Here is a 25,192-nt window from a genome sequence, read left to right as displayed (position 1 = left end):
TTGACCTTTTGTGATTATGCCAGCGTTGGTATGATAAAAAACACAAAGCCACAAAGGTATTACAGGAAGGAAACAAACTGCAAGAAGAAAAGCTACAATGCCTCCGTGATGTAACGGCTGCTCATCCATTTTAGCGCACGCTGTGTGTTTGCCGCCTAAAAAACAAGACAAAGACAATCCCCCCCCTTGCCCCGGGATGCTCGTCTTTTTAATACTCTTCTGATCTCATATTTAGTGTATTTGGAGGAAGGGTTTTTATCACGTTCGCAGAACAGTGGGATGGAAATGTGTGCGGCTGCGAGAGAGATAAGCCAGAAAACATTTGCTATCACTTTTGCATATTCAAAAGTCCTCTGGATGGTTTTGAATAGGTACGCACAAATGTGAACACACACACACACACACACACACGTGTAGCCTTAAACACTATAAGATGTTATCTGCCTGGAAACAAGTCGAGCTGTGAGATTTGCTTAGATTTGCTTTTTTCATTTTCCATCGCCTGTGAAATCGTCTGACATGTTTCTTCAGCAAAACATATTTGGCGTGACTACAAACACACACTGTCAGAGATCACAGGGCGCTCACTCAGCCAGTAGTATCTGATCTGCTGGCTGATAGTACAGTACGCTCCCTCTCTCTCTCTCTCTCTGCAAACTGATTACCAGCTAATGGTCATATCAAGTGGCACGAATCCCATTTCCCTCCATCGCTTTTTCTCGCCGTCCTCATGAAATTCCCATCCCCGTTTTTTTTTTTTTTTTCTGACTTTCTGCCCGTCCTCCCACTCGGCATAAATCTGAACTCTCCCTCTCTTCCTTGCATTTGTCTGTCCGCCCGTCCATCCATCTCTCCCCTATCTCCCTCTCCCCGCCGTTAACCTCTCTCCCAGTGTTTCCTGGTAATTGCCTTATGGCTCTATTAGTGGCTGGTTGGCAGGGTGCCACCGGGCCGTGGCCCCCGCTAAAGGCCCCTCCCCGACTCTCAGGCCGAGGCCCCCCTTTTTCTCCTCTCCGAGTTTAACACCATTAACTCTCCGGAATGAGCCAAACGCACCCAATTAGATTTTCTTCCCCCGCTCTCCCTCTCTCAGACATTGATAACGTTTATGGATTTACTGCAACATAGCAGTTTTCCTTGCAGGAGGAATATTATGAAGCTGGTCTGGGCCTGTTTTACAGATGCAGAGGTCAGACAGAGTAATATCACTTCCTGACATACAGCAATGGAGAAAAAATGTCTTGACAGGATCCCAACAGTGTTGCTGAGGTACAAATCAGGAACCAATCAGCTTGCAGTGCTTAATTATGCACTCTTTTTCCATGTCTATTTCCTACTTTTTCAAAACCACAATTAGAAAAACTTTTGATAGCTTGTAAAAATAGCTTGTAACTTGATTCTCTATCATACTGCAATGTAATGCACTTAAAATTAATATTCAGTCAGTACTGACCACTACTAATTCTGACTTAATTTACAGAATTAACGACTTGGTTTGGAGGCATGGTACATCTGCAAATTGTTGCTGAAATTAAGACAATGTGATATTTCACTGCATTCGTTTCGTTTTTTGTGCTGTTCTGCTGTTCATTCGCTCAGGAGGTGATCTGATGTATTTCATCTGTCAGAAGAACATTACATGTGACTTTATACTGTCAAACTACTGCAATTCACTTACATGCTGTGAGGAAATCCTATGTGAATCATCACTCTTTAAAATTTACTCACCACAAATAACTATGAGTTTAAAGCAACCTACCTTCTAGCTAGCTTAGGGTAGTGGTTCTATATTGATCTATAATGAAAAATGACAAAAGGTCAATCAGAATAAAGAGACTAGTGAGGTTTTTAAAAAAGTTCCTTTGATACTATTGGTATGGGACATTTCATTAATTCTTGAAAGCACCATAAAGATTCAATGTAGAACAATTCGACCATTAGACAACCTTTCTAAAAGAGATCTTTACAGCGCCAAAAAGGGTTCTGTTATGATACATGTACTAAATAGAACCCTTTCTTGTTAAGTATACATTGTATGCTGTAGGCTTAATGGTATGCCAGTATCCTGCTTTACTGGAGAAACAGATGAGATGGACGACACAAAGCTGTGTTACTGCATGGAGCCTGAGCCCTTCTGACTCGAGGACCTGCCTGATGTATTCTTCCTTTAATTTCATCTCGGGAGCAAGACAAGTTCCTCATCGATTTTGCCGTAACCCGGTGCGGCTTGGCGGAACCAGATGAGCAGAGGCTCACACACACACACACACACACACACACACACACACACACACACACATAATAACGTCATGAAGTCCTTCACAACGCCTCCTCACACGGTTTCCTGCTGCAGCTCAACAGCCACGGCAGCAGATCGATCAGATCTGAAGTGCAGAATTATGTGTTTAAAGATTGCAATTCCTACATTCACCTTGACTAGGTGAAACTACCATTCAGCAATCACAGCCAGAGCACTGAATCCTGCAAAAATAGTGAGTTTTCGCAACTACAGTACTTGAAAGAGTAAGGCCACAACAACTAATCAATACACTGATAAGATGAAGTGCAGAAATGAGGGGAACTGGGAATTATAGTGCTTAAAAATGCACACAAGGTACATAAATATGCATGCGCAAAACTCAAAGTCTGGCATGTTTTGTTCCTTGGCAGAAAGTCTAATTTATTCTTCCTTGCTTTTCCTCGAAGCTCATTCTGGCAATGTTTTTCACTCTATAAACACCGCTGAGAAATCCCTTTTCGCCTTATCCGGTCCACTTATCAAAATGAGGCTGATCAACATTTGGCCTCCATGTCAATTCCCCTTATGCATCTTAATCGACTGTGTAAACCTATAAATAGCTCCGGCCTCAGTGGAAACGTATCTAAGTGAACCCGAGCTAGCATTACATAATACAGAGGCTAGGGAAAAAAAAAAAAATAAAAAAAAAATCCATCTGCTCTCCATGGTAATAATCTCTGCAAAATTCTCTCTTTAGATTCCCTTTAAAAAATTCCTCCTCGGGGTCTTCGGAGTATAAAAGAGCATGAGAAATGATCGGAGAAACTTGACCGGACTCTTCTCCTTACGGAATTGGACTTGGTTGTAAATTATGGCCAAACTTTCCCCGACTTCAAACTTTTTCTCAAAACTCAGAAACGATTACGTTCTCGAAACCTCTCATTACTCGTCTCGGGAGTTTAGCCCTAAGACACTTTTTTTTTTTTTTTTTTTTTTGGAGCGTCCCGACTCCTCCCTCTTCTTCTGTTCACCTCCCCCGGACCGGGAAAGGAGGGAGGTGGGGGGGTGGGGGGGGGGGGGAGATAAGAGGAGGAGGAAAGGCAGGGAGAAGAAGATAAGACAGAAAGAGAGAGAGAGAGACAACAGAGTCCCTCAGCGTCCATTACAGTCTGAACAGCGAGACTGCCTGTCCCACTCATAATGGCCTCGGTAAGAAGAAACCTGGCAAATGACTGGCTAATTACCCTCTCCTCTGCTCTGATAAGGCATACTGTGTGTGTGTGTGTGTGTGTGTGTGAAGACACCGAGTGAGACAACGTTAGGTGAAAGAACCCAGTATGAGCGTGAAACACACACTCTATCAGCTCAGATAGCTTGCGTAGATATAATAGCACTGAAGTCATTATCTTCCATAGATAATGTAATCTTCCTCTAAATTTTTTTATACTTGCTAGACTTTTCCAGACTTACTTTTGCACTGATGAAGCCTTCTGCAGCTGTAATGCGTTGGTTATTAATATTAAAGCCACAAGTCAATTTTTGATGGTGTCTTACTTCTGTGACTGTGCAGAATTCAGTTTATTTCTGAGACACAAATCTTTCTAGCGATGGCACTGGCTTGCTAGAATGTAAACAACAATTTAAAAATGGCATTACAAAGTGCAAATAATATAATTTGGATGGAGAGCTTGTGAAATTGGGATGTCCAAGCCGCCCCATCTGTGATTACTACAGCAGAATAAAATGGAGCTAATATCATGATTCATTTTTCTGCCCCACAATACGTATTGTCACATTTTTGCATTGCGATATATTGAATTTCGATATAACGTCCCATCCCTACTCGCAAGGTGAAAACTCATTTTTCTTTAAAGCTTTGCAGATTTTTCTCCAAGAGCAGCAGCATTTTTTTAAAACTCCCTCATACTTTCTTTTTGCACAGTACATCCAGTACAAATCGCTGGCCGATGGTCAAAAAGCCACCTGTTGGCATAATGTATTATTGAAGCTGCAATCACATAATTCGCCTTCATTTTCTAGACCAATTTTCGCCCAGTCCAACCGGCACAAATCACTAGCCAGTGGTGAAAAAGATCTGACAGCCAAGTTACTACGAACTCCCCCTCCTCCTTCCTTCTGGTTCAAAGTCACCCATCTTCTCTAGCAGGTGGCGAGGCTCTGCATGCTGGTCAATTGACCTCAATGTGTGTGTGTGTGTGGTGTGTGTGTTTAAGTCTGTCAAGACCACAGACTGTGGCTAAACCTTGCCCCACCAAGCCTCCTGTGGTGTGTCTGATTTATGACACTCTGCTACCTGACATGCACCACATACACACACACACACACACACACACATACAGTACACACACACACGCACACCACAGGCAGCAAAGGTCAAAGCCTTAACATGTCCCCAGTCTTAACATTATTTAAAAGCTACTGGCTGACTAACTACCCTGTTTCCCTTTCCTCGCTCTCTCTCTTTCACTCTCTCTCTCTCTCACACACACACACACACACACACACACACAGCCTCTCCCTGCCCATGTGGCCATGCCAACTACAGCCAAAGAGTGGCGGGATAACAAATGCGTTTGGGCTCTTTTCCAGGCGCTTGGCCGACTGATGAGCCTCTTAAAAGCTTCCGTTGCCAAGGAAGAGCCACTCTGAAACTGTCTCTCTTTCTCTATCTCAGTTTGCCTCTCCCTCCCTCTCTCTCTCTCTCTCTATGCAATCACCACAGGATGTAGCGCTGAGTCGTATTTACCAGAAATATCACATTTATTTTCCGCAAAATCACCAGCCCGCAACAGACCACGCACCAGATGTGCCTGCCTAACAAGTTCACAGTTTCCTCAAAGGTTTAAACCAATATATTTGAATATCAGTTTGGCAATATATGGATTGATATTGATCAATACTACACTGGTTGTCTTAGGGCTGGGCGATATGGTTGAAATCAATATCATGATAATCATAAGGATTTTTCTCGATATCAATATATATAACGATATGGTTCATGTATGCAAAATCACGTTAAATAATAAAATTAATGTTCATCTCATTGAACCGAATGGTAATGTTAGGTGTGATGTCAAACAAAACTGAAATTTTCAAATAATATTCCTACCATACCTCATTTTATCAGAGTTTTTAAGTAAAATTTGCTTGTCATCATCAATTCAGACAGCAGAAATGTGTGTCAGGATATTAAAATATCTTCATATCATCACGATATGATTCCACTGAAATTATCGCCCAGCCCTAGGTTGTCTATAGGAAGACCTTAACTGATTCTAAGTAGACATTTTGATCAGATTCCACTCAGGCAGACATAATTGTTTTATTATATTCTTCTTCTTCATCCCATTTTTTCACTGGAGTGTTTTAGTGTCCCCTGCACAACTGGGGGGGGGGGGGGGGGCACTGAAGAATATTTACCTCAATATATCATTCCCAAATTAATTTTCAGTTTCAATCCAAAAATTTTAGTATCGCTATGGGCTTTAAAGGCCCATTAGCAGAGTCAAAACCAAGACGGGTGTGGGCAAATTCATTTGGGAATGTTACCAAACGGCCCGTTCTCAATCTGTTCTCCGACACATTCCTAGAAACTCCCACATTGAACACACACGCGTGTCAGAACTCCTACTCCGTGTAAATGCCGTCCCTTCACCCGCAGGTGAAGCGTCACTTGCTCATTCTACGGTCACAGAAACATTGTAAGGGCACCTAAGGCTGTGACCTTTGCACTCCTGACTTAAAATGTAAATGTAAAATGTAAATGTCACACCGACGGCGAAGGGCAAAAACAACAGGGAGAGGAAACGGAGACACCTACCTGACGGAGAGGGTGAAATCCCCCGGGTTGCTCTTGCTGGGCCGGGCCAGGAAACTGCCGTGGACGCCCCGGGTCAACAGGAGCTGCTCTGCCTCGATGCCGGTGATGTTGGGGTGGAACCACCTGAACAGCCGCGGGACAGAGGGGCAAAAGAGAGGCGTTACATGAGAGGACAATGTCTGAAATAGCTGCCTCATAAAAGAGAAAAAAAAAACCTTAAAAGGAATACATCAAGTTTTTTGGGAGACTGCATGTTGGTCAACAAGTGATGACAATATACTGTATGTGTTCCCGGTAAAAACACATCACAGCATACACTATGCTGAGTGAGAGTATGCCATTATCCAAAGTAAAAAGACTGGCATTTTGGTAATAAAAAGCTGTTAGTGGCTTTTGTTATATCTCATGCAGATTCATAAATAGCATCAAGTCAATACAGCTGATGTAACTGCAGTTTATTTTTGGAACCATTTCAAGTGAGAGTGATTTTTATCTGTAGGCTACACTCATCTCATCACCCACCACCTTCACTTCCTGTGGAAAAAAAAACAACTCCTAGACAGTGGTCCCTAGTTCAAAACAGTACATTGTTTAAATGATATCTTATGTAAATGTCACCATTCTCCTACATACAACTGCCAGGCATAGCTGAGCACTGTTTAAAAATACCATTTAGCATTAGCTCTATAATGCTGGTGGCCTACTATCACTCCACATAGTGTATGCTGAAGTGTTAGCATGGAGCCTCCTATCACTCCACATAGCCTAACTGTTAGCATGGAGCACTGGAACCAATTATCTACTGGGGACATATGGATGATTTTGTCAGGTTCACACCCCACGTTTTACTGCACTGATTTTGGTCAAAGGTGTTAAGAATCACAACAGACTATCAGTTTTTTTTGCTGGTTTTGCTAGTTAAAGATAAATTAAATGTTATTAGTTTTTCAGATTAAAACATTTGATCAGATATAGCAGCCCTTGGAAAACCTCCCTTTAGAACAGTGAACTGTACTCTAATAGTATGTAAATTGCTTTAATGGCTTGTAAATGAAGTTGTGATACTTTGCAAATGACCTTGTTATACTGCAGTTGAGACGACAGGTTAAAACTGTGGTGGTTCTACTATTAAAAGCACCTTAAATGCCAGGAGATTAGGGTTCATGTGCATAATCTACTGATACTGTTGATCTCTGATCAGTTTCTCTCTTAACTCATGCTGAAAGTTAATAAGTCACATGACCTGACCAGAAACCTTAGATCAGTGCTCTTATTCTTAAAAGAATTGCACGCTCTCCTGTATTTGTCATTGTTTACAGCTATAATATGATCTGTAATCTTGATTTTTGTAGTGAGCTTCTATTAGTGCACTTCTGCTTTTCCATCAAAGTAAAAAAGCACCGCAGATTTGTATCCTGCAGTATCAACAGTGAACAAATACAAACTGTTTGTCCTGCATTTTGCAAGGGAAGGAAACTAAGGTTTACAGTACTTCAAACCCACGGCTAATAATGACTTGTTGCTTCCTCTGTTGCACAACACTGTGCAGGCAAATATTTATCCTGTCCACTTCTCAGTCAGGTGTTGACCCATTAACTGGCAAGTGTTTGACACTGTCACTTATCCAAGCCACACCATATTGATCATCCACTAACAGTAACAAGCCATAAACCAAACAGAAGGACAAACGGTGGCTCATTGAGCTGTCAAACATCCATATAGATCTTGTGAAATTCCCACAAAGGCTGCCTTCATCGGGCATGAGGCTGTAGCATTGAAAAAAAAAAAAAGTAATATCTTTTAATAGCGTTTAATGGCGAATAAACTGCACCGGTGTGGAAGAAGAGGGGCGTGTGTAACGCAGTAATGTCACAGTGAATGTCTGTCTGTCAGCTGTGTGGAATTAGAGCTCATATTTAAGCAGGGATCATTGGGTTAAACCTCCCTAACTACTGTGTGGCCTCCCTGGCTAATCCAACGCACCATTAGCCGCCCTGGTCCCCGTTTATGCGTCGAGGCGGGAGGGCTTGGCAAAACTGACATGTACAGTAAGTGTTGTGTTTTGTCAGTAGAGACGCAGGAGAAAAGCGGCGCCAATTACTCTAAACGCTGTGCGTAATGGGTCAGGGTCACGGGATCCAAAACATGCTTTGCAGAAGAGAATGGCTGCAGCTGAAATTGGAATTGCTTTAACAAACAGGTCACAGATGGAGGCGATGAAGCAATTTACATTTTAGGCGGCACTTCAGCCAAAACATCTACTCATGGCTGGCATGCAGCAGGCAAAGCCAGTCTAGTACCCACTTTCCCTCAACCTGCCTCGTCTACCTCTGCTTCAGCTGGCGATTGCCTACATTTCCCAGAATGCCTTTTGACAACCCGAAAACCTGAGTTCAGAGTACCTGAAGTTGTTAGGGGTCATATGTGTGTGTGGAGAGAGCAATAGTGATAGTGTTAGCATTGTAAGAGCAAGAGAGACAGTTTTTCCAGTCATGAAAAAGTGAATGTTAGTGCAAAATGCCGGCTCTAGAAGAAAGAAGCCCTCGCTCTTTGATTCTGAGAGACAAAACCTGACGTTTTAGATTGCTGAAACATTTTCTGCTACTGAGCTCCACTGTAACTACTGGAAATGTCTCTATGTGATGTCATGTTGTCTACATTTGGCCAGTTATCCACTGGAATAAGAAAAACACACATCCAAACAACAAATTGGGCCCAGAAATGCAAGGTACATCCCCAGCAGCTGTTTTTAAACAGCATCAAAAGTGTTTTAGGGTGGATTTTTGTTTTTCCCTCTAGAGGATAACGATCACTGAAAGCACTCACTGCCACACAAAAACATTTAGTTTAGTATCTTAGTTAGTTGAGTATCTTATAATTGAATTAAAGAAAATCGTGCTCTTTCACCTCTACCTGCCATGCTTGCAAATGCCCATTTGCAAGCATGGAATTATTGTGCAAAATGCATTTCTATATTATTCTACCATTACACATAATTAAGATACTGTACACATTTTAATGAAGTTTACTATTTTTCCTTCCTTTCTTCCTAGTAACAAAGATGTACATGGATGACTTTCTCCCCTGACTTGCTCCTCAAAGACGTGACAAACACTTAAAGCTTTGAATTTTGAGCTGCTTTATTCATTTCTCTTTTTTGTTCCGACTAATGGAATCAAGAAAATAATTGTCAGATTGATCAGTTAATTGAAAAAATAGTCACCAGTTGCCAATTACTAAAATAATCATTAGTTCCAGCCATACAACTTTGGCTACAAAAAAAAAAAAAAAGAGGAATGCTGGTAAATGTCAATGATTCAAGATGAGGGGGAAAACAGATTGTTTTGACGCTGACAAATAGACTGGATGAGTCACGGAGTGAGTGCGTTTCCCCGTAGCCTTTCACCACCGCCGACACATTACAAAGGCTTATTATTGATCAATATAGCCCAGATGAGAGCAGGCGGCGAGCGGCACAACAAGAGCGCCTTTATCAGACTCATGCAGAGAAGATAATATCTGAAAGATTTAACAGCGGGGGGTGAGGGGGGTCGGGGGGGGGAGATTTAGCTGTTTCTGTTTTTGCACGCTGTCTGACACAAACCCATGACACCCGAGATAAAAATAAAGACTCTTGTGTCAGCTCGGAAGATCCAGTGTCGCTTCGGAGCGGAGAACACCGCTGCGGCGGTTTGAATCCCAGCTCACGCTACATGCCACGCTTTACTTTTTCATATTTAAATATGAAAAAGTAAATGTGTTAAAAATCAAATGGATGCTTAAATATTTACATTTGTACTTTAATTACTACTTTCTAAGCGATTTCTAGGTCTGACATTTCTTATTGTCATCTTTCAGGGATTCCAATGCGTCTGAACAACTGAGGAATTCAAATCAGCTGAACTCTAACCCCTACTACGACTAGGTTGAATAGCAAATACTGCAAATGGCTTTCAGAGAGCTAAGCCTAAATGTCAGACATGTAGGCTGCGTTGTCGGAGGAGCGGCGGCTGTCATCGTCGCGCGGGCGGCGATGATGACGGTGAATCAGAGTGACACTGACAGCTTGTCATTCACAACGGCGGAAACCTGACGGGACTCCATTATGACAAAGGAGAGGGGAAGCGAGACGGGAGGGGAAGACGAGACAGATGGAGCGAGAGACGGAGAGGTGGAGACAGAGAGAATGAGGTGACGGCAGCGTGGGGTAGGGTTTGAACAATATGGGTTTTTTGATATTTTGCATTGTAGCCGTTTCCCCCCCCCCCCCTCGCGTTTCATTCTTGTCAGGGTGAAAAAAACCCTGAGGCAGCATTTAGACCATCATGGGACACTGAAAATCTCCATTGAACGTCATACTGATGAAGTTTTTTTTAGGGTTAGCACTCTACTCTTTCAGGCAGGGTGAGGCAGGTTTCACTGCAGGTTTTACAGACTGTTGAGTAAAATCCTCCCACACAACACTGGAATGACTTCTCTGATATAAACAAAGTAATCCTAAAAAACATATTCATGCGTATCTGATCAAAACACCACATTAGAATTAAGGTTAGAGCGATATATTGACCATATTTTGGAACCTCCATCCATGGAGGTGAAGCACATGACTGGCCGGTATCCAATATTTAACAAAAGGCCAGTATCAGCATGATATAACGGCTGATACTGTATATCCGTCCGGCCCTAGTGTGTGCGGGGAGCGTTGGCCGGTGAAAAACGAGAGCCGACCCAGAAGCCCCCCCCCCGGGTCAGCGAGCGACAGACAGACCAGACATCTGGCCCAGATTGCAACCCACCCGCCTCACCCCCTTCTTCTCCGCCCCGGGTGTGTGTGTGTGTGTGTGTGTGTGTGTGTGTGTGATCCACAAGCGCTTTCTCTCAATTCCGCGGCCCGAGGGAGCAGATTATGGGGAGGAACTTTTGCAAAACGGCAAATTGTAACCGATTACGACCAGCATTCACCAGGGGATTAGTCACAAATACATGTAAAAAGGGGAAGGGTGGGGGGGGGGTGGATTGGATCAGGAAAAAAAAAAAAAAAAGTCTTGAAGTCTGGCATGGAGATTGGTGGAGATTGGGGCGAAGGGGTGGATAAAGGATAGATAGAGGAAATGTTTCAAAGAGAGAGAGACACGGGTGAGTGTATTATCCACGACACCCAAAGTTAATCCTTAGGAGGATAGACTGATGTCTCCTTGGGGCGGAATAGCTCGTCCCTCGATAGTAACAAGGAGAATTAAGAGTTGCAACCGCATTCCATGCAACACTGGCTGCTAGAGACTGATTTCTCTCTGTTACTGTGACACCTACAGCACTAACACCAAATCTATAACAATTATTGTATCGTTTTTACTGCATGGTTAGCAGGTCTGTGGGTGTTACAGTCCGTGACGAGTCTGAGGAATTATTTTGCACAGTCTACAATGTAGAATTTTTTTTTTTTTACATTTTATACTGTTCTTGTAAATCAGGTGTCTTCCGTCTAAACTGTGAAAATAAACTATGTTCCATTTGTGACTCTCCCTTTCAGCTAAATTTAGGCTAAAACACTGAAGACCCTTTGACTGGCGTTGTGTGTCAGCTGGTGGACAGATTACACATGGCATTGTTTTTAATCTTACACAGTTTCATAGGGAAAAACAAAACACAGCGGGGGGGAAAAAAATGCCTTATGCCACTAATCCATATACAATCCCGCATCGCAGCGCTGCTGTCACATCAAATTTTCAAACAATGGAGACGGGATTGGACTCTCTCTCTCTCTCTCACACACACACACACACACACACACACACACACACACACACACACAACAGAACCATCTTACAGCCTTCTTAACGACTAGAGGGTAATGCTGACTCCACTCACACCCTGGCCCCACCTTGTAACCAAACATTCCCAAGCACCCACCTTTACACCAACACACACAAAGATGCACACACACACACACACACACATACGCACATCTCCACATGCGCTCCCAAGTTCACCTGCTCTCCATAAGCACCGGATTCTACTGCAGCTATGCGTTTCATGAAGCACTATAGACATTATATCAAAAGAAGAAGAAGAAGGGCAGGGGTCGTGTGATAGCGGGAAATCGGCTGAGTGGGATAGTTTCTGCCCTACCTCACCATTCTGGTCGAAGCCTGCCACAGCCCCCTGCTTCAGTAGCCTCAGAGCTTAGTAATCCAGCACTGGGCACTGACACACAAGGAAGGATGGGAGGGAGGGAGGGAGATATAGAGACGTAGAGAGAGAGAGAGGGAGAGCGCTTGTAAAAGTGTTACTGGGTTAGATGGAGCGAGAGAGAGAGAGAGAGAGAGAGAGTGGGGGGAGGGAGAGCGAGCGAGCTTAATCTGGGATTTGGATGAGCGTGAGCAGGCCTGATACCGGCACCCGTCGGCGCAATCAGCCGCCTCACTAACCCTCCCCCCCCCCTCCTCCCCCGTCCACCTCGCTCCCCCGCCTCCCCCTCCCAGCTCAGACGAACGGGACGGGGCGCCGGCAGACAGGCCCGCCCGCCCGCCCTCTCTCTCCTCTCCTCTCCTCTCCTCTTCCTCAGAAGAGATCGGCGGCCGTCCGATGGCTGCGTTCCCGGGCCTCTATGACCCTAACGCTGGCGGGGGGGGGGGGCTTTCTTTCGGGCCGGCGTGCCAGGTCCGCCGAGAGAGCGGCGAGGTCCCCGCAGACGCTGTCTTGTCGGCAGGCTAAACGCAACAGCTGTGTTGCCAGTGCCTGGAGATTACACCTAATCGTGCATGGGGTAGTTACACTGGATAATAGTTAGCCCTCGCCAAAGCTAAAACCCCTCTTGCCGCAATCCAGCCAATTCAGCAGTGTGCCATTAAGCCATTATTTGCGGCTGCTCGGGGGTGGGGGGGGGGGGGTAGGGTGCTTTGCTGAATGCCTTTCCAGCTGTCGATGAGGTAGAAAATAATAGCGGACGACAAGACAAGCGCCGCAGCAGCAGCCGCCGATCGTGTTCTCTCTCGTCGTGACCTTACCATAGCTCCTGGGTTTTTGCAGGTATAATTAGATTGTACTTTGATGCACTTTTTTTTTTTTTTAGGCCTGCTTTTACTTGAACTGTAGTCTGAGCTATTCCTGTTTTAAATATTCTTTTCATTTGCTCTTTTGTGTTTTATTCTTTTTTCTTCTTTTTATTGATCGTGTGATGAATTTCCCTTGTAAAGCACTTTGTAACACTGTTTAATAAGTGCTCTATAAATAAAGGTTATATATTATTGTTAAAGCTACTTTGTGTTTCCATAGTAACTACACACCTATAGATTCACTCACAAAAAAAATCAAAGAGTTCAAGCTATTTTTACCCATACTCACATATAGTGCACAGTCCTACTACCACAACTACGACTACCCGGTCAAACCAGGAAACCACAAGACTTTCCCACCTTGCAGCGGTGTGGCCGGACATGAAACCACAAGGCCAGCTTCTTTAATGCCCCCGAGGGCCCTTCCCCTGACTCTAATGCTGCATTCACATTGTGGCAGTGACGACAAATCAAATGTTCAGTGTTTTCAATACGGAAACGATGGTAAACTCTGCCAAAGCTGTCAACAAGTGCCTTCTACCCGGCCTGCAGAAACAGCAACAAAAGAGGAATTTTTCGCAACTTTTGCCTTCTGCTACAGTGGTGAAGACAAACTGGATGTTGGAGTCCGTGAGAAAGAGAGTCAGATTTCAGTTTGGGCTGGCTACTCCAATTTAGTCCCAGTTGCAAATTGCCTAATTCATCAGATTTTTATAAACCACCACACTAACGATTCCTCTTATCAATCATTAAGAATGTTGAACACCCGGATGCGTCTCCAGTAGCTGCACCACAACCTTCTTGAGCCTTTCGGTGTGCCGTCAATCGCAGACAATGATGCAATTTGACGCCGGGGGTGTCACATACCATACTCATCCTCATGTCAGTCAAAACCAGGGTCAAAACACTGGTGAAGTTTGTAAGTCCATATAACACAAGTCTAGTGTCGAGTTGGCTAGCGCAGCTCTGTGGCAGCCTTCTCCAAAACAACAGAAGTTGCTGGAGACAGTTTCTTTGGAGTTCCAAATATGCCAAAAAAAAAACAGGGCCACAGAATTCTTCCAAACAGCTCGTGCAGCATAATCCAAGTGTTCTGGAGCCAAATGATTGAACTGTTGGTCTAAAAGTCCAATGTTTCCCTCATTATCTCCTAGATTTGCCACACTTGTTCTGCGCTGCGCCAGCTGTCACTACAGTAGCAAGCAGATGCTGCCTTCATGTGCTGTTGGAAATATTGTAACTAATTGTAGAGTGTGTTTGAACGACCCAATAAAGTGGTAAATACATTGGGAAATATTTTGTTCAGTGATGTTGACCTCCAATTACTTGCATTTTTTTTCAATTCTTCTTGTATTTTGTTCTCTCAAGTAAGGCCTTATGCCAAATGTGCCTTAGCCATTTTGAAAAGACAAAAGTAACTCTACACAGCAATGTCGGTCTTGAGTAATAAAACAAAGTTAACTACACAAAAGCTGCATGTAGTCTTTTACCCCTTAAAATGTATACTGCAGGAATCGATAAGGGAGTTGATTAAGAATCAGATTGATAAGAATCAAAAATGGCATCGGAATCGGTAAAATACCCAGGCCTACCCATCAGCCTAAATCACACCTTATTTACCTAAATGAAAGTCTGGTGTTGAGTACGCAGTTGGAAACTGCCCCCCCACAGAAAGTGATGAATTGAAACTTCAGAGTGAAAGACAAACTGTCTCCTAAACAGAAGTGAGCAGCGCTCCGTCCAGAGAAAGTTGGACTTTCTTTTTCGTCTCTTTGGTTTCCTTTGGTATGAAGCCTCACAGACCGGCCTGGTTGGTAAACATGAGCGTGCTGTGGGCAGTTTAATATCCCACAGTGCCGACTGGTATGGCCACAATATGAACACGCATAAGGTTTGTGGTCAACCTTTCTCCAGACCATGTTCAGTCAGCCACGAAGACCCCGTTTCTGAACTGGTTCACTTTGGAGCGGCAGGATCAGCTCTCTGACCTTTCATGCATATTGACACAATGCATGTCTGCGTCAGCTGCATAGACACAACATATTGACAGCTAGAGGGAAGTGAGTGGCTTTTTGATCGTTTTTACGGGCAAAATACTTCCTCAGTAAAGTCCAAATACTCTGTTTGATGCCTAGTTTAAATTTGGTCATGATTTCAACGCTGCCCTTTTCCCACAAGACAGATCAAACCAAGACCTTTTTGTGATTACAGAACTCCTTTTTGCCCAAAATGTCACTTATGCAATCCTGGCTCCAAGGCCTCTCGATAGGTTTTCTGGGAAATCTTATTGAGATTTGCAGCGAAACTATTATTATGTGATCGGGCTGTCTGTGTTGTGCAAGTCCAGGGCAAAATGTGTTTGCCCTTTCTCTTTCTGCGTGCGCTGCTCCGCTTAATGATTAACTTTTATGTCCACGCTTGGCCATCACTCACCAAGAAGTGCATGTGGAAACAGACTCGGGGAAACGGGCACCAGTAACACGGAAAGTCTTGAACTGCTCATTTGCGTACGAATGTTTAGACAAGCGTCATACTGAACAGAACATCCACAGTAAATATGATGCATGCAATACCAGTACTGTAGGCGTGGGTTCAACTATCATCTGGGAAAGTCTAATATAGACGGTGATATTTCCAGTGTGATTAAGTGTTGATTTTATTGCAATTATTTTGAGTTGACTGGAGAGTTGTTTGTCGACTCATAGAGCTGATATGGCTCTGCAGCGGCTGCAAAACTATCTACAGTAAAAGTGTTAAATTAACTCTGATGGGTGTGACTTTTGAAGAGTTCGGCCCACTCGTCACTTTACCCAATATGTGACAAGAGGATTGGCACCAAAATCATCTCTGTGTCTCTGGTAGATAGCTCTGTCCGATGCGCAATGCTAACACTTTTGCATATACAGTATGTTATGTAATTGTAGGCAACTCGCATTATCCTAAAAGTGAGGACATGAGAACTTGGTGTTGGTTGGAAAGTTCATTTTCAAATCTGGCAGGCTCGTTTGGGGGATTGGTAAAATGGAAAAAGGATTTGACAAAAAGAACACACTGTCAGTGGCAGAAGATCTCTCTTCCTGCGAGACGTCGAGTGCAACTTGTTTTGTTTTCACAGGAAGTGAGAGAAGTTAGCCAGACCGCTAAAGATTTGCACTGTTGATTTGTAATATCACTTCACTAATGATGAAGACTGAGATTTCAGAACTTTTTTAGGAATACCAACTTTGGAGTACTAAAAGGTCTATCTTCATACTTTATATATACTTCATACTAATGCTAGTCGCCTGCCATTACTTAACATAGTGTATGCTAAAGCATTAGCATAGAGCTATCTACCGAAACACAGAGACGATTTTGGTACCAATCCCTTCATCAGGCATTAGGTGACCAATGGGCCAAACTCCCATAAAGTCAGTGTAGTCCTTCAAATTAACACTGCTGATTTTGCTGTGTAGTACAATATAGTCACTGTCTCAGTCAATTTTGAGAATGTATCCCAAAGTGCTTCAATTCCCTAAAAGTAAAAAAAAAAGAAAAAGAAAATGAACAGCATACCCTTCCTCTACAGGCAAATCCATATTCTCTCCCTACCCCCCACCTCCCCTCTTTCCCCCCTCTCCCATCAGCAGAACATGACTGCAGGAGCAGGAGTGACTCAGGGCTTTCCAAGAATAGGATTCCCTTTGACAACCACCAGGCGCCCCACTTCCCTGTATCTGGCCTGGGGCGGCGAGCGGGAGAGAGAGAGAGAGACAAAACAGACAGAGAGAGAGAGAGAAAGAGAGAGAGAGAGGGAGCTTTCATATAGCCTAGTTTTATCTGACGAGACGTAGACACGGAGGGATCGAACAAAAAGTAAAAAGTACAGACTGCGGGAGAGACAGAGGCAGCTGGGGGCTGCAGGTTAGGCCTCGGGCGGGCGGAGGGGAAACAGAGGCCCCCGCGTGCATCCAGCCGCCGCTCCTGCTCTATCCTCTTACATAATGTCTCAGGCTCAATACAGCCCCGGCTATTTAAAGCGCTGCCGTCTAGGCCCGCTGACAAAAAGGTGATATACTTAGTAGCCACAGCGCAGCATTAAAGCCCCTGCTAGGGCTATATCGGTCGCAGACAAGCCCCGGGGTGTGGGTTTTGGTAATGTTGCGGGTATTTTTAGCCCGGCTGATGATCCAGGGTATTTACATGAGGTGCAAAGCCCACACACACCCACCACTGGATGCTTTACATCTCTGCGTCGCGCCAGGCAGCCAGGCTTATTAGAATTAGTCGAGGCAAAACTCCGCGCGCTTGCACCTAACTTCGTACACTTCGTAGTTCCATTCTGTCCCAAGAGGTCGGCTAACTAATCTGCCAGATTGCTACTGCCGATACAGCACACGGGTCAAAAGCTTTCAGGGTCGTTTGTCAATCCTTTTAACATGCATGAGCAACTCATAGCACAGGCGATCCACAGTTTGGTGACTTCTGTAGTTACATGGAATAAACACGGGCTTTAACTTGGCCGGCACAGGGCAGAACGGGCTTCATGCCTGTGACATTAATGGTTAATAACTAACTACTGTGTTTTGTCGCAGAAACTCCTTTTCAACAGGGGACATCAACATTTTTTTAGAGAGTGTGCACTAAACAACCATGTGTCTAGCTTTTATTGGTGTATTCTGCAACAACGGATTAAAAAACAAGCTACTCAAAAGAGTATTCACCACTTTGACCTTTTGCATTTAGTTTTACTATAAAAGTTATTTCAAAATGGAGTTTATTTTAAGTTTTTTATCTGATTTTATCTGACTTGACCTGGAAGCATAAGATTCAGATAACGAAGCAATCCCTTTCTTAAATGCCACGCTGGCAAAAATTTAACATAAAACGTTAAATGTTTTTCACTCAAACATTCCCTATATTATATTTTGAACTTTGGAACAATGTTAAATAAAAAATTATTATGTTTTGGTTTTTTTTGCAAGCAAGACAAGTCCCTTCAATGAAATGGATTTTAGGGTATATGGGGTATAGCACGGTATAGAATATGTGGTTCAATTATGCATTAAGTCCAGTCCCATAGGAGCCAAGCAAAATATAACTCATCTTATTATTAAAGAGAAAATATTGTGCTGTTTCAGTGAGTTTTTCCCTGCCTGATTTTACCACTTCAAGAACATGAAGAAGTCTGACTGCAGCCCATGTTTCATGCCTAAGCTATATCAACCTTTGAACTGATTGATGTTAGTTAGCGCCTACTATCCACTTATTCATTTAGAAGAGAAAAGATATTCCAGGGCTGGTCAATGAACAACGCAGTGGAAAATCAGTAAACTAACTTGAAAACCTCACTGACCTTTTACATTTGGGTTTAAAAAAGGCAAGTGGGGACACACTCAGCCCTGGGAAAAAGATCACGCAACAGAATAATTTGAGGTGAACTACCTCTTTCTGCGTTTTATTTCCTATTGTGCAACCGCATCCATATATCTCCAAAGAGAAGTTGAATGGTAAATATTAGTCAGTGGGCAGCCACCTAGTTCCGCTTCTTCCAGCTTACTCATTTCACCAGTCAAAGCCAGTGAGACAATAGCACTGTTCCCTGAATCATATTCAAATGACCGCGACTTAGTGCTTCGAGTCGGTTATCTACGATCTAGACCCGGTAACTGCCGTGCGTAGACTGTGTGACAGCGGGAGGTCAAACACAATAGTGAAATCATTAGCTTGGAATGAAAGGTTTCTATCTGTCTGGGTGGAGTGCTTTTCTGAGAAATTGAGCACGTACTTTCCATCTTTTTTTTTTTTATATATTTAACCCTCCCTTAACACCTCTTTTTTTAAAACATAACACCACACACGCATAAAGTAACATCGTGAATCATGAATACGTGGAAAACTCAATTTTGATTAAAAAACGGCACATAGACCCTTATAAGTCCATGCTTACAAAATGCAATACTGAGTTTAGAGGTGATTGAAGTCACAAACACCCCCCCCCCCCTCCCCTTTAATCCATTTCTTAAGGCTCTACTTTGCCTCCGTCGTCCTTTGTCGGGAATAAAAATCAATAAATTGCAAAACATGTATCTGGAAAAACACTAACAGTTGGTCCAAAGCGCTCCTGGAAATTTTGGCAGCGCTATCTTATTCCTCCACATGGGCTGTTGTTTTCCTGTCGGCTTATCGAGCAAAACTGACTCACTGTTCTCAGCTGGTCAAATGAGTTTCAGTGACAGACGAGGTCTGTTCCATAAACAAAAGGGGGCCAGAGGTGGTTTCCAATAGTGGAAAAGTTGTAACGCCGCACAAAATGAACTGGCAAAATAATAACGCAGCACTAATTCTGCATCGTTAGCATTACATGGAACTTATTACAATGTTTAAATATATTTCTACTTTAACTGTGATAGTACAATGCGTGAGTAGTACACACATTTAAGCCTTAAGTACCTTTGAGTAGCTTTTTCACTACACTGCCACCAATCTTCACTGTAAAGACACTAATGGCAAAATAGGCAACATTCCCCCATAGTCCCATAAATTAAAATCCCCTCTAAGTGATTATATCAGCAGCGGGAGATGCGTGCCTGTCAGACCAAGATGGCACCTATTGTGTTGGAAGTGTTGCTCCCCTGCGGTATTTCAGCTCAGGAAGTACAGCATGAGCCACAGAGCAACAGTCTGACACGTCTCAGCCGGCGACAAAAGATGGAAACCGGCGGCGATGAAACGACTTCTCCCTCCGCTATCTCTGATCTCAGCCTGGTGGTTTGCTCCGGCCTCCGTGCCCCCTCACCCCCCCACCCCCGGGGGGCCCGCCTGAATGCCTCGCCTCCTCTCGACTTATAAGTGTTTATTGTAAATGTCTGCGAGAAATGGCGAGAACACGCAGCCACGCGTCGCCCTATAGGGGGAATGTTACAGAAAAACAACAACTCAGTTTAACAGCCGTCTCTATCGGTGGGGGAAATGACATAAACGCGCTTGAAATGGGAGTGAAGTCGTTGGAAATTATGGCACCGGGAGTTTTTCGGGCACCGGTCGGTACGGCTGCTTTATTGTTTCCCAACTCCCTTTGATGCACCGGGGCCTAAGCCGTACCCAGCCAGATTCAGCGGTGAAAAACTGCTATTTTTGCCAACTAACATGGCCGGATTTCAACAGCCTTTGTTCTGCCGGAGGAGAAATAAATGCCTTTGTGTTCTGTGAGAGTGGATTGGATTGCTAAACTCGGCGGAGCGGCCCTTTAACCCCGCCGTCACCCTACGCCACTTCACCTGCAAAAAGCATACAGGAAGGACACAACATTCTCCTGTCTTAACACCATGTGATAGGTTACATCTCCTATCTTTTTCCGCCCATATAGAGGGTAGGCTCACATGTATCAACTACAAACTCTTGGGTTTGCCGACAGGGCAGTTTCCGAGCCTGGGGACGGGCCTGCTGCTGGAGTCAACATTTGGGAGGTCACCTTGCACACAAATCTGTAGTAATTATTTAAAAACAGACTACTTTTAGTTATGAGGCAAGCATTAAGAAGGCAAAGAGGTCTATCCCCATCTTTAGGATCTAGGTTAGGATCTAGTTTATCTTATGAATATACCATTTCTCCTGCCATCTATCAAACACATCAAGCTTAAGGTCTATATACAGCAGGCAGTGGTGGAAGAAGTACTCAGATCTTTTACTTAAGCAAAAGTAGAAATACCACAGTATAAAAATACTCTGCTACAAGTAGGGTTGCAAAATTCCGGGAATTTTCAAAGTTGGAAACTTTCCATGGGAATTAACGGGAATTTATGGGAATTAATGGGAATTTATGGGAATAAACGGGAATAAACCAGGAATTTACAAAATTGAAGGTATGCTCTTAATAGGGAACTTAAATATAGTTGGGGAAAATATATTTTAGCATAATCCTGACTAAAACAACCAGATATCATGCAAGTACAGTTGAATATCTATGCTATTCCTCAATCACATGCACACATAGCACACTGCTTACTGCAGGGCTATTGAGACCACGCCCCCTACATGCACTGTGCATTCCTGTGCATTTTTATTAATTTTTGAATGGGTTGGGTCGGGGGGATGAGTAATATTTAACTCAACATTCATGTTTTTGTTCTTCAATGAAAGAATTGATTGTTCAATAAAATATTTAACACTTGATAAAGTTCTACTTACAAATAAATCTGTTTTAATTGTATTATTTTGGATGGATGTCTGCTTATAACAAAACAAATATTTATGCTTGGATATGATACCTTTCCATTAAATTACCCTCAATTCCCAGTTAATTCCCATAAATTCCCATAAATTCCCATTAATTTCCATAAATTCCCATAAATTCCCATAATTCCCATGGAAAGTTTCCAATTTGGAATATTTCCAAAATTCCCCAGCTTAACTTCCCATGGAAATTAACCAGAAACTTTCTGGAAATTTACCGGAAATTTTCCACCCCTTTGCAACCCTAGCTACAAGTAAAAGTCCTGCATTCAAAATGTTACTTAAGTAAAAGTACAAAAGTATTAGCATCAAAATGTACTTAAAGCAACAAAAGTAAAAGTACTCATTATGCAGAATGGCCCATTTCAGAATAATACGGTATATATTATATTATTGAATTATAATTATTGATGCATTCATGTGTAAGCATCACTTTAATGTTGCAGCTGGAAAAGTTGGGGCTGATTTCCACTACTTTATACACTGCTGGGTAGCTTACAGTAATCTATAATAACACATCCCAATTTATTAGTTGATTATATTTTGTATTAATAATCTGAATCTGCAAAGTAACTAGTAACTTAAGTTATCAAATAAATGTAGTGGAGTAGAAAGTACAATATCTCCCTCTGAAATGTAGTGGAGTAGAAGTATAAAGTAGCATCAAATGGAAATACTCAAGTAAAGTACAAGTACCTCAAAATTGTACTTAAGTACAGTACTTGAGTAAATGTACTTAGTTACTTTCCACCTCTGACAGCAGGTAATAGTGGACTATCACCCACATACTTGCAAACACCCACAATGGGTTATAGAGGATGCAACCTGGCATTAAAAGCACCAATAATGTACTAAGAATCAATTTCAAATCAATACTAGATGGGCCTAGCCATTAATGTTGATGGTGTACAACCACCTGTAGCTCTGGACTGCCAACAGCTTAACCTGGTCAGTGTTTCAGGGAAGTCTACAAATCATTTATGGGCCACATGGACGTGCATGTGATTATAGGAATAGAAGTTAAGTTCAGTTAGAATAGAATAGAAGAATAGAAGTAAAGTGCAGTTCATGATTAACTCACTTCTCACTAAAGCAAAGCAGTCTGGGTAAAGCAGGAAAACAGGAAAAATCCCTATAATATTCCTAAAGAGACTTTAAGTATATAAATTGTACTTAATGCTGTTCTTAATGACTTTACAGTATTTTTTCAAAACTCCTATGGTATCACTGTAATATTTCTCTATTGTTATGTTAATATAGTGTGTCTGTGGTACTCAGCAGTGAGATTACTGGGACCTCTTCATACTTCTTCTATGGTATCACAATGATATTCCTATAATAATCCTATAGAGATTTAAGGGGGGACTAGTTTTTCTGGGATATCGCTATAGAATGGTTCTAAAATGTATTACAGGATTACAATAGTACTCTTTTGTGGGGGCTCGGGTTGACAGGAAGCTTTAAGCCAATTTCCTGCACTGTGCACAGAGAGAGAGAGAGACAAAGAGAGAGTGTGGGGGCAGAAAGAGACAAATGTCCATAGGTACAGAGTATAGGAGGCTATAGACTTCAGGATAAAAAAACGTGTTTGATGTGTGGAAATCTCCAGGAAGTGTAGGAGGCTGTGTGCATATGAAATAGACCAGGGCTGACTTGCAACTCAGAAATAAATCACACCACACATCAGCATATGAGCACAGAATGCAAATGAATGGAAGACAGACTATAAGAAGGAATATGGAGGAGGAATATGAAGCAAAATGGAGAATTCCACTGTTGTTTCACTCTGGAGCAGCTAGCACAATTTAAGCGTATTTAAGTTTTGTTTTTGTTTTTTTATCATAGCTTTCACTGTCCCCCCACTGTTGTTACCGCCATACTTTAAGCACAGTCAGTTATATAACTCCGTGTCAAGTCATATCTAACGATACAATTTTCAAATGGGGTTCCTCGAGACAAACTGTGTTTCAAATAGCGGGAGTCTGTGGTCTAACGTGTATCTGTATGCTGATATGAAAAAGTTTAGGAGTCCCTGCCGCAGCTCAGAGCGCTTGCTGGCAGCCTCAATACATTCTAGCCTGCACTATATCTCTGACCCGCTGGTACAGTGTAAAGAGGCTGAAATATTACCGGGTGATTAATGGGAGTTTAAAAGGCGAGGCCGACCTACCTGCGAGATGTCATAGCAGTCTTTGAAAGCTGTCAAGTTTCCTCAAACGAGCAGGGAAAGTTCAATTAAACGCTAAACCTTCCCCCCCTGCTAGCTCTGCCGTGTCGCTGTGAAGAGTGAGAGCTCTGTTGAACCAGCGGGTCAAGCCGGACGCAATAAAACACGCGGTTTCCGGTAGTTGCTTTCAAAATAAAACCCAAATATTTGCAGTAATACAAAGTGAACAAAATTATATTAGACTATAAGGAGGAATCCCTAGCAGGTCGCTTTGTTGTGTTACAGCCATCAAGCGTTACTATTTATCCTATTTATATTCTTGCTGCATTCTATTAATATTTGCTGCCACAATGTCCCAATTTCTATTAAATACATATTTTTTGTCCTAAATTTAAAATTTCATTAGGAAATGTCATGCACCATAATGTGATATAATTTTTTTTAGCAGGCCTATATTTTACAGCTAGGCTATAGTTTCACTCCACAAATCATTCCACTGGGTATTATTATTATTTTTTAAATTATTTTAAGTTGTCCTGTTCACACTGATACTTATTTATTCTTTATTTTTTCAAAAGTAACATTAGTACTACACATCATACATTTATGCCTCTATAATCTGTTATCAGGAAATGCCATGAATCACGTTACAATATAATCTTTTTGGTATTTTAGCTAGCAACTAGTTTCACTGCATCTTCAATTTAACATTTCTGCTGAGTATGTTGATTCTTGATTATTATTTTGTTGTGCTATATAACACACGTCAAAACGAATTCTTTTTTTTTCCAGTGACAATTGTACGCTTTTATTTTGAAGGAACTTGTTATTTTCCGGCCTTGTTCTGGCTAACTCGAGCTGGCTTGATGCAGCTTGGTGAACAATGTTAAACTGTATTCCCCGTTTCCATAGGGATATTCATTATACCAGGGGCTCCGTAGCCTTCTCATATCAAGGGCCCTCAAAAATATGCTTTAACAAACAGATAGTTCCTCAGTTCTAATTGGCTGAGTCGCGGTCGAAGCGGCTGCACACCCCGCACACCTGTGACCGCATAACACTTCATTTAAATATTAATGCGCTGACCGAAAAATCACTCTTACCGCTACGTATGTGTCGCTTAGCAACCGCGTTGTTTAGCTACTGCCCACGCTGCATGGCGGGAGAATGACATTCAATTATTAATTAACATTGATTAAAAAATAAAAGAACATTTGCGTTCTTTCTTTTTAGTATAATGGTGCCTTAGGCCTACCGCCAATTTATAAAAGCAACACTCTAAACAGTGCTGGCTGACTGCTGTGTATGTGTGTGTGTGTGGTGTGGTTATCAATATGCACACAGGCACATAATTAAGCACTTAGTTGTGTGTGTGTGTGTGTGTGTGTGTGTGTGAGTGTGTGTGTGACAAACATAACAATGCAACTATTCAAAGTTATATAAGGGAACAAGCACTAGTAGTGCTCCAAAAGGCAACTGTCCAATATATTTTTTATAGTGAATTAAATTCTAGTAAAATACATTTCTTCAAGGTCTTTCAAATCGATTCTGTCTATCGGCCTCTCTTATTTTCCCCACCGCGATGCAATATTAATGAACTAGTGCAGCGTTTTTTGCCATGCCATTGTGTATTGTCTTGCGAGGGATAAAGGCAAATCTATATATAAGCCTGCCTC

General features: G+C 42.5%; 1 protein-coding gene across 5 annotated transcripts in view; it reads right to left on the bottom strand.

Moving 5' to 3' along the window:
* The window catches only part of ptpn11b (protein tyrosine phosphatase non-receptor type 11b), a 64,522-nt gene extending 40,894 nt beyond the window's left edge, over positions 1-23,628 (bottom strand). For all 5 annotated transcript variants that reach the window (XM_071539352.1, XM_071539366.1, XM_071539360.1 and 2 more), the window contains exons 1-2: positions 23,520-23,628; positions 6,081-6,203 (exon numbers count right to left, since the gene is read on the bottom strand). In XM_071539352.1, the coding sequence (XP_071395453.1) occupies positions 6,081-6,203; positions 23,520-23,533 (137 nt within the window). In that variant the 5' untranslated portion in view covers positions 23,534-23,628. The remainder of the gene's footprint in view (positions 1-6,080; positions 6,204-23,519) is intronic.
* Between the last annotated feature and the right edge of the window lie 1,564 nt (positions 23,629-25,192).

This window comes from Centroberyx affinis, unplaced genomic scaffold (assembly GCF_046629955.1).
Source record: "Centroberyx affinis isolate AG114_WGS23_722 - 3 ecotype Tasmania unplaced genomic scaffold, CSIRO-AGI_Caff_v1 ptg000202l_1, whole genome shotgun sequence".
Taxonomy (NCBI): domain Eukaryota; kingdom Metazoa; phylum Chordata; class Actinopteri; order Beryciformes; family Berycidae; genus Centroberyx; species Centroberyx affinis.
This window is presented reverse-complemented; position numbering and strand designations above follow the sequence as displayed.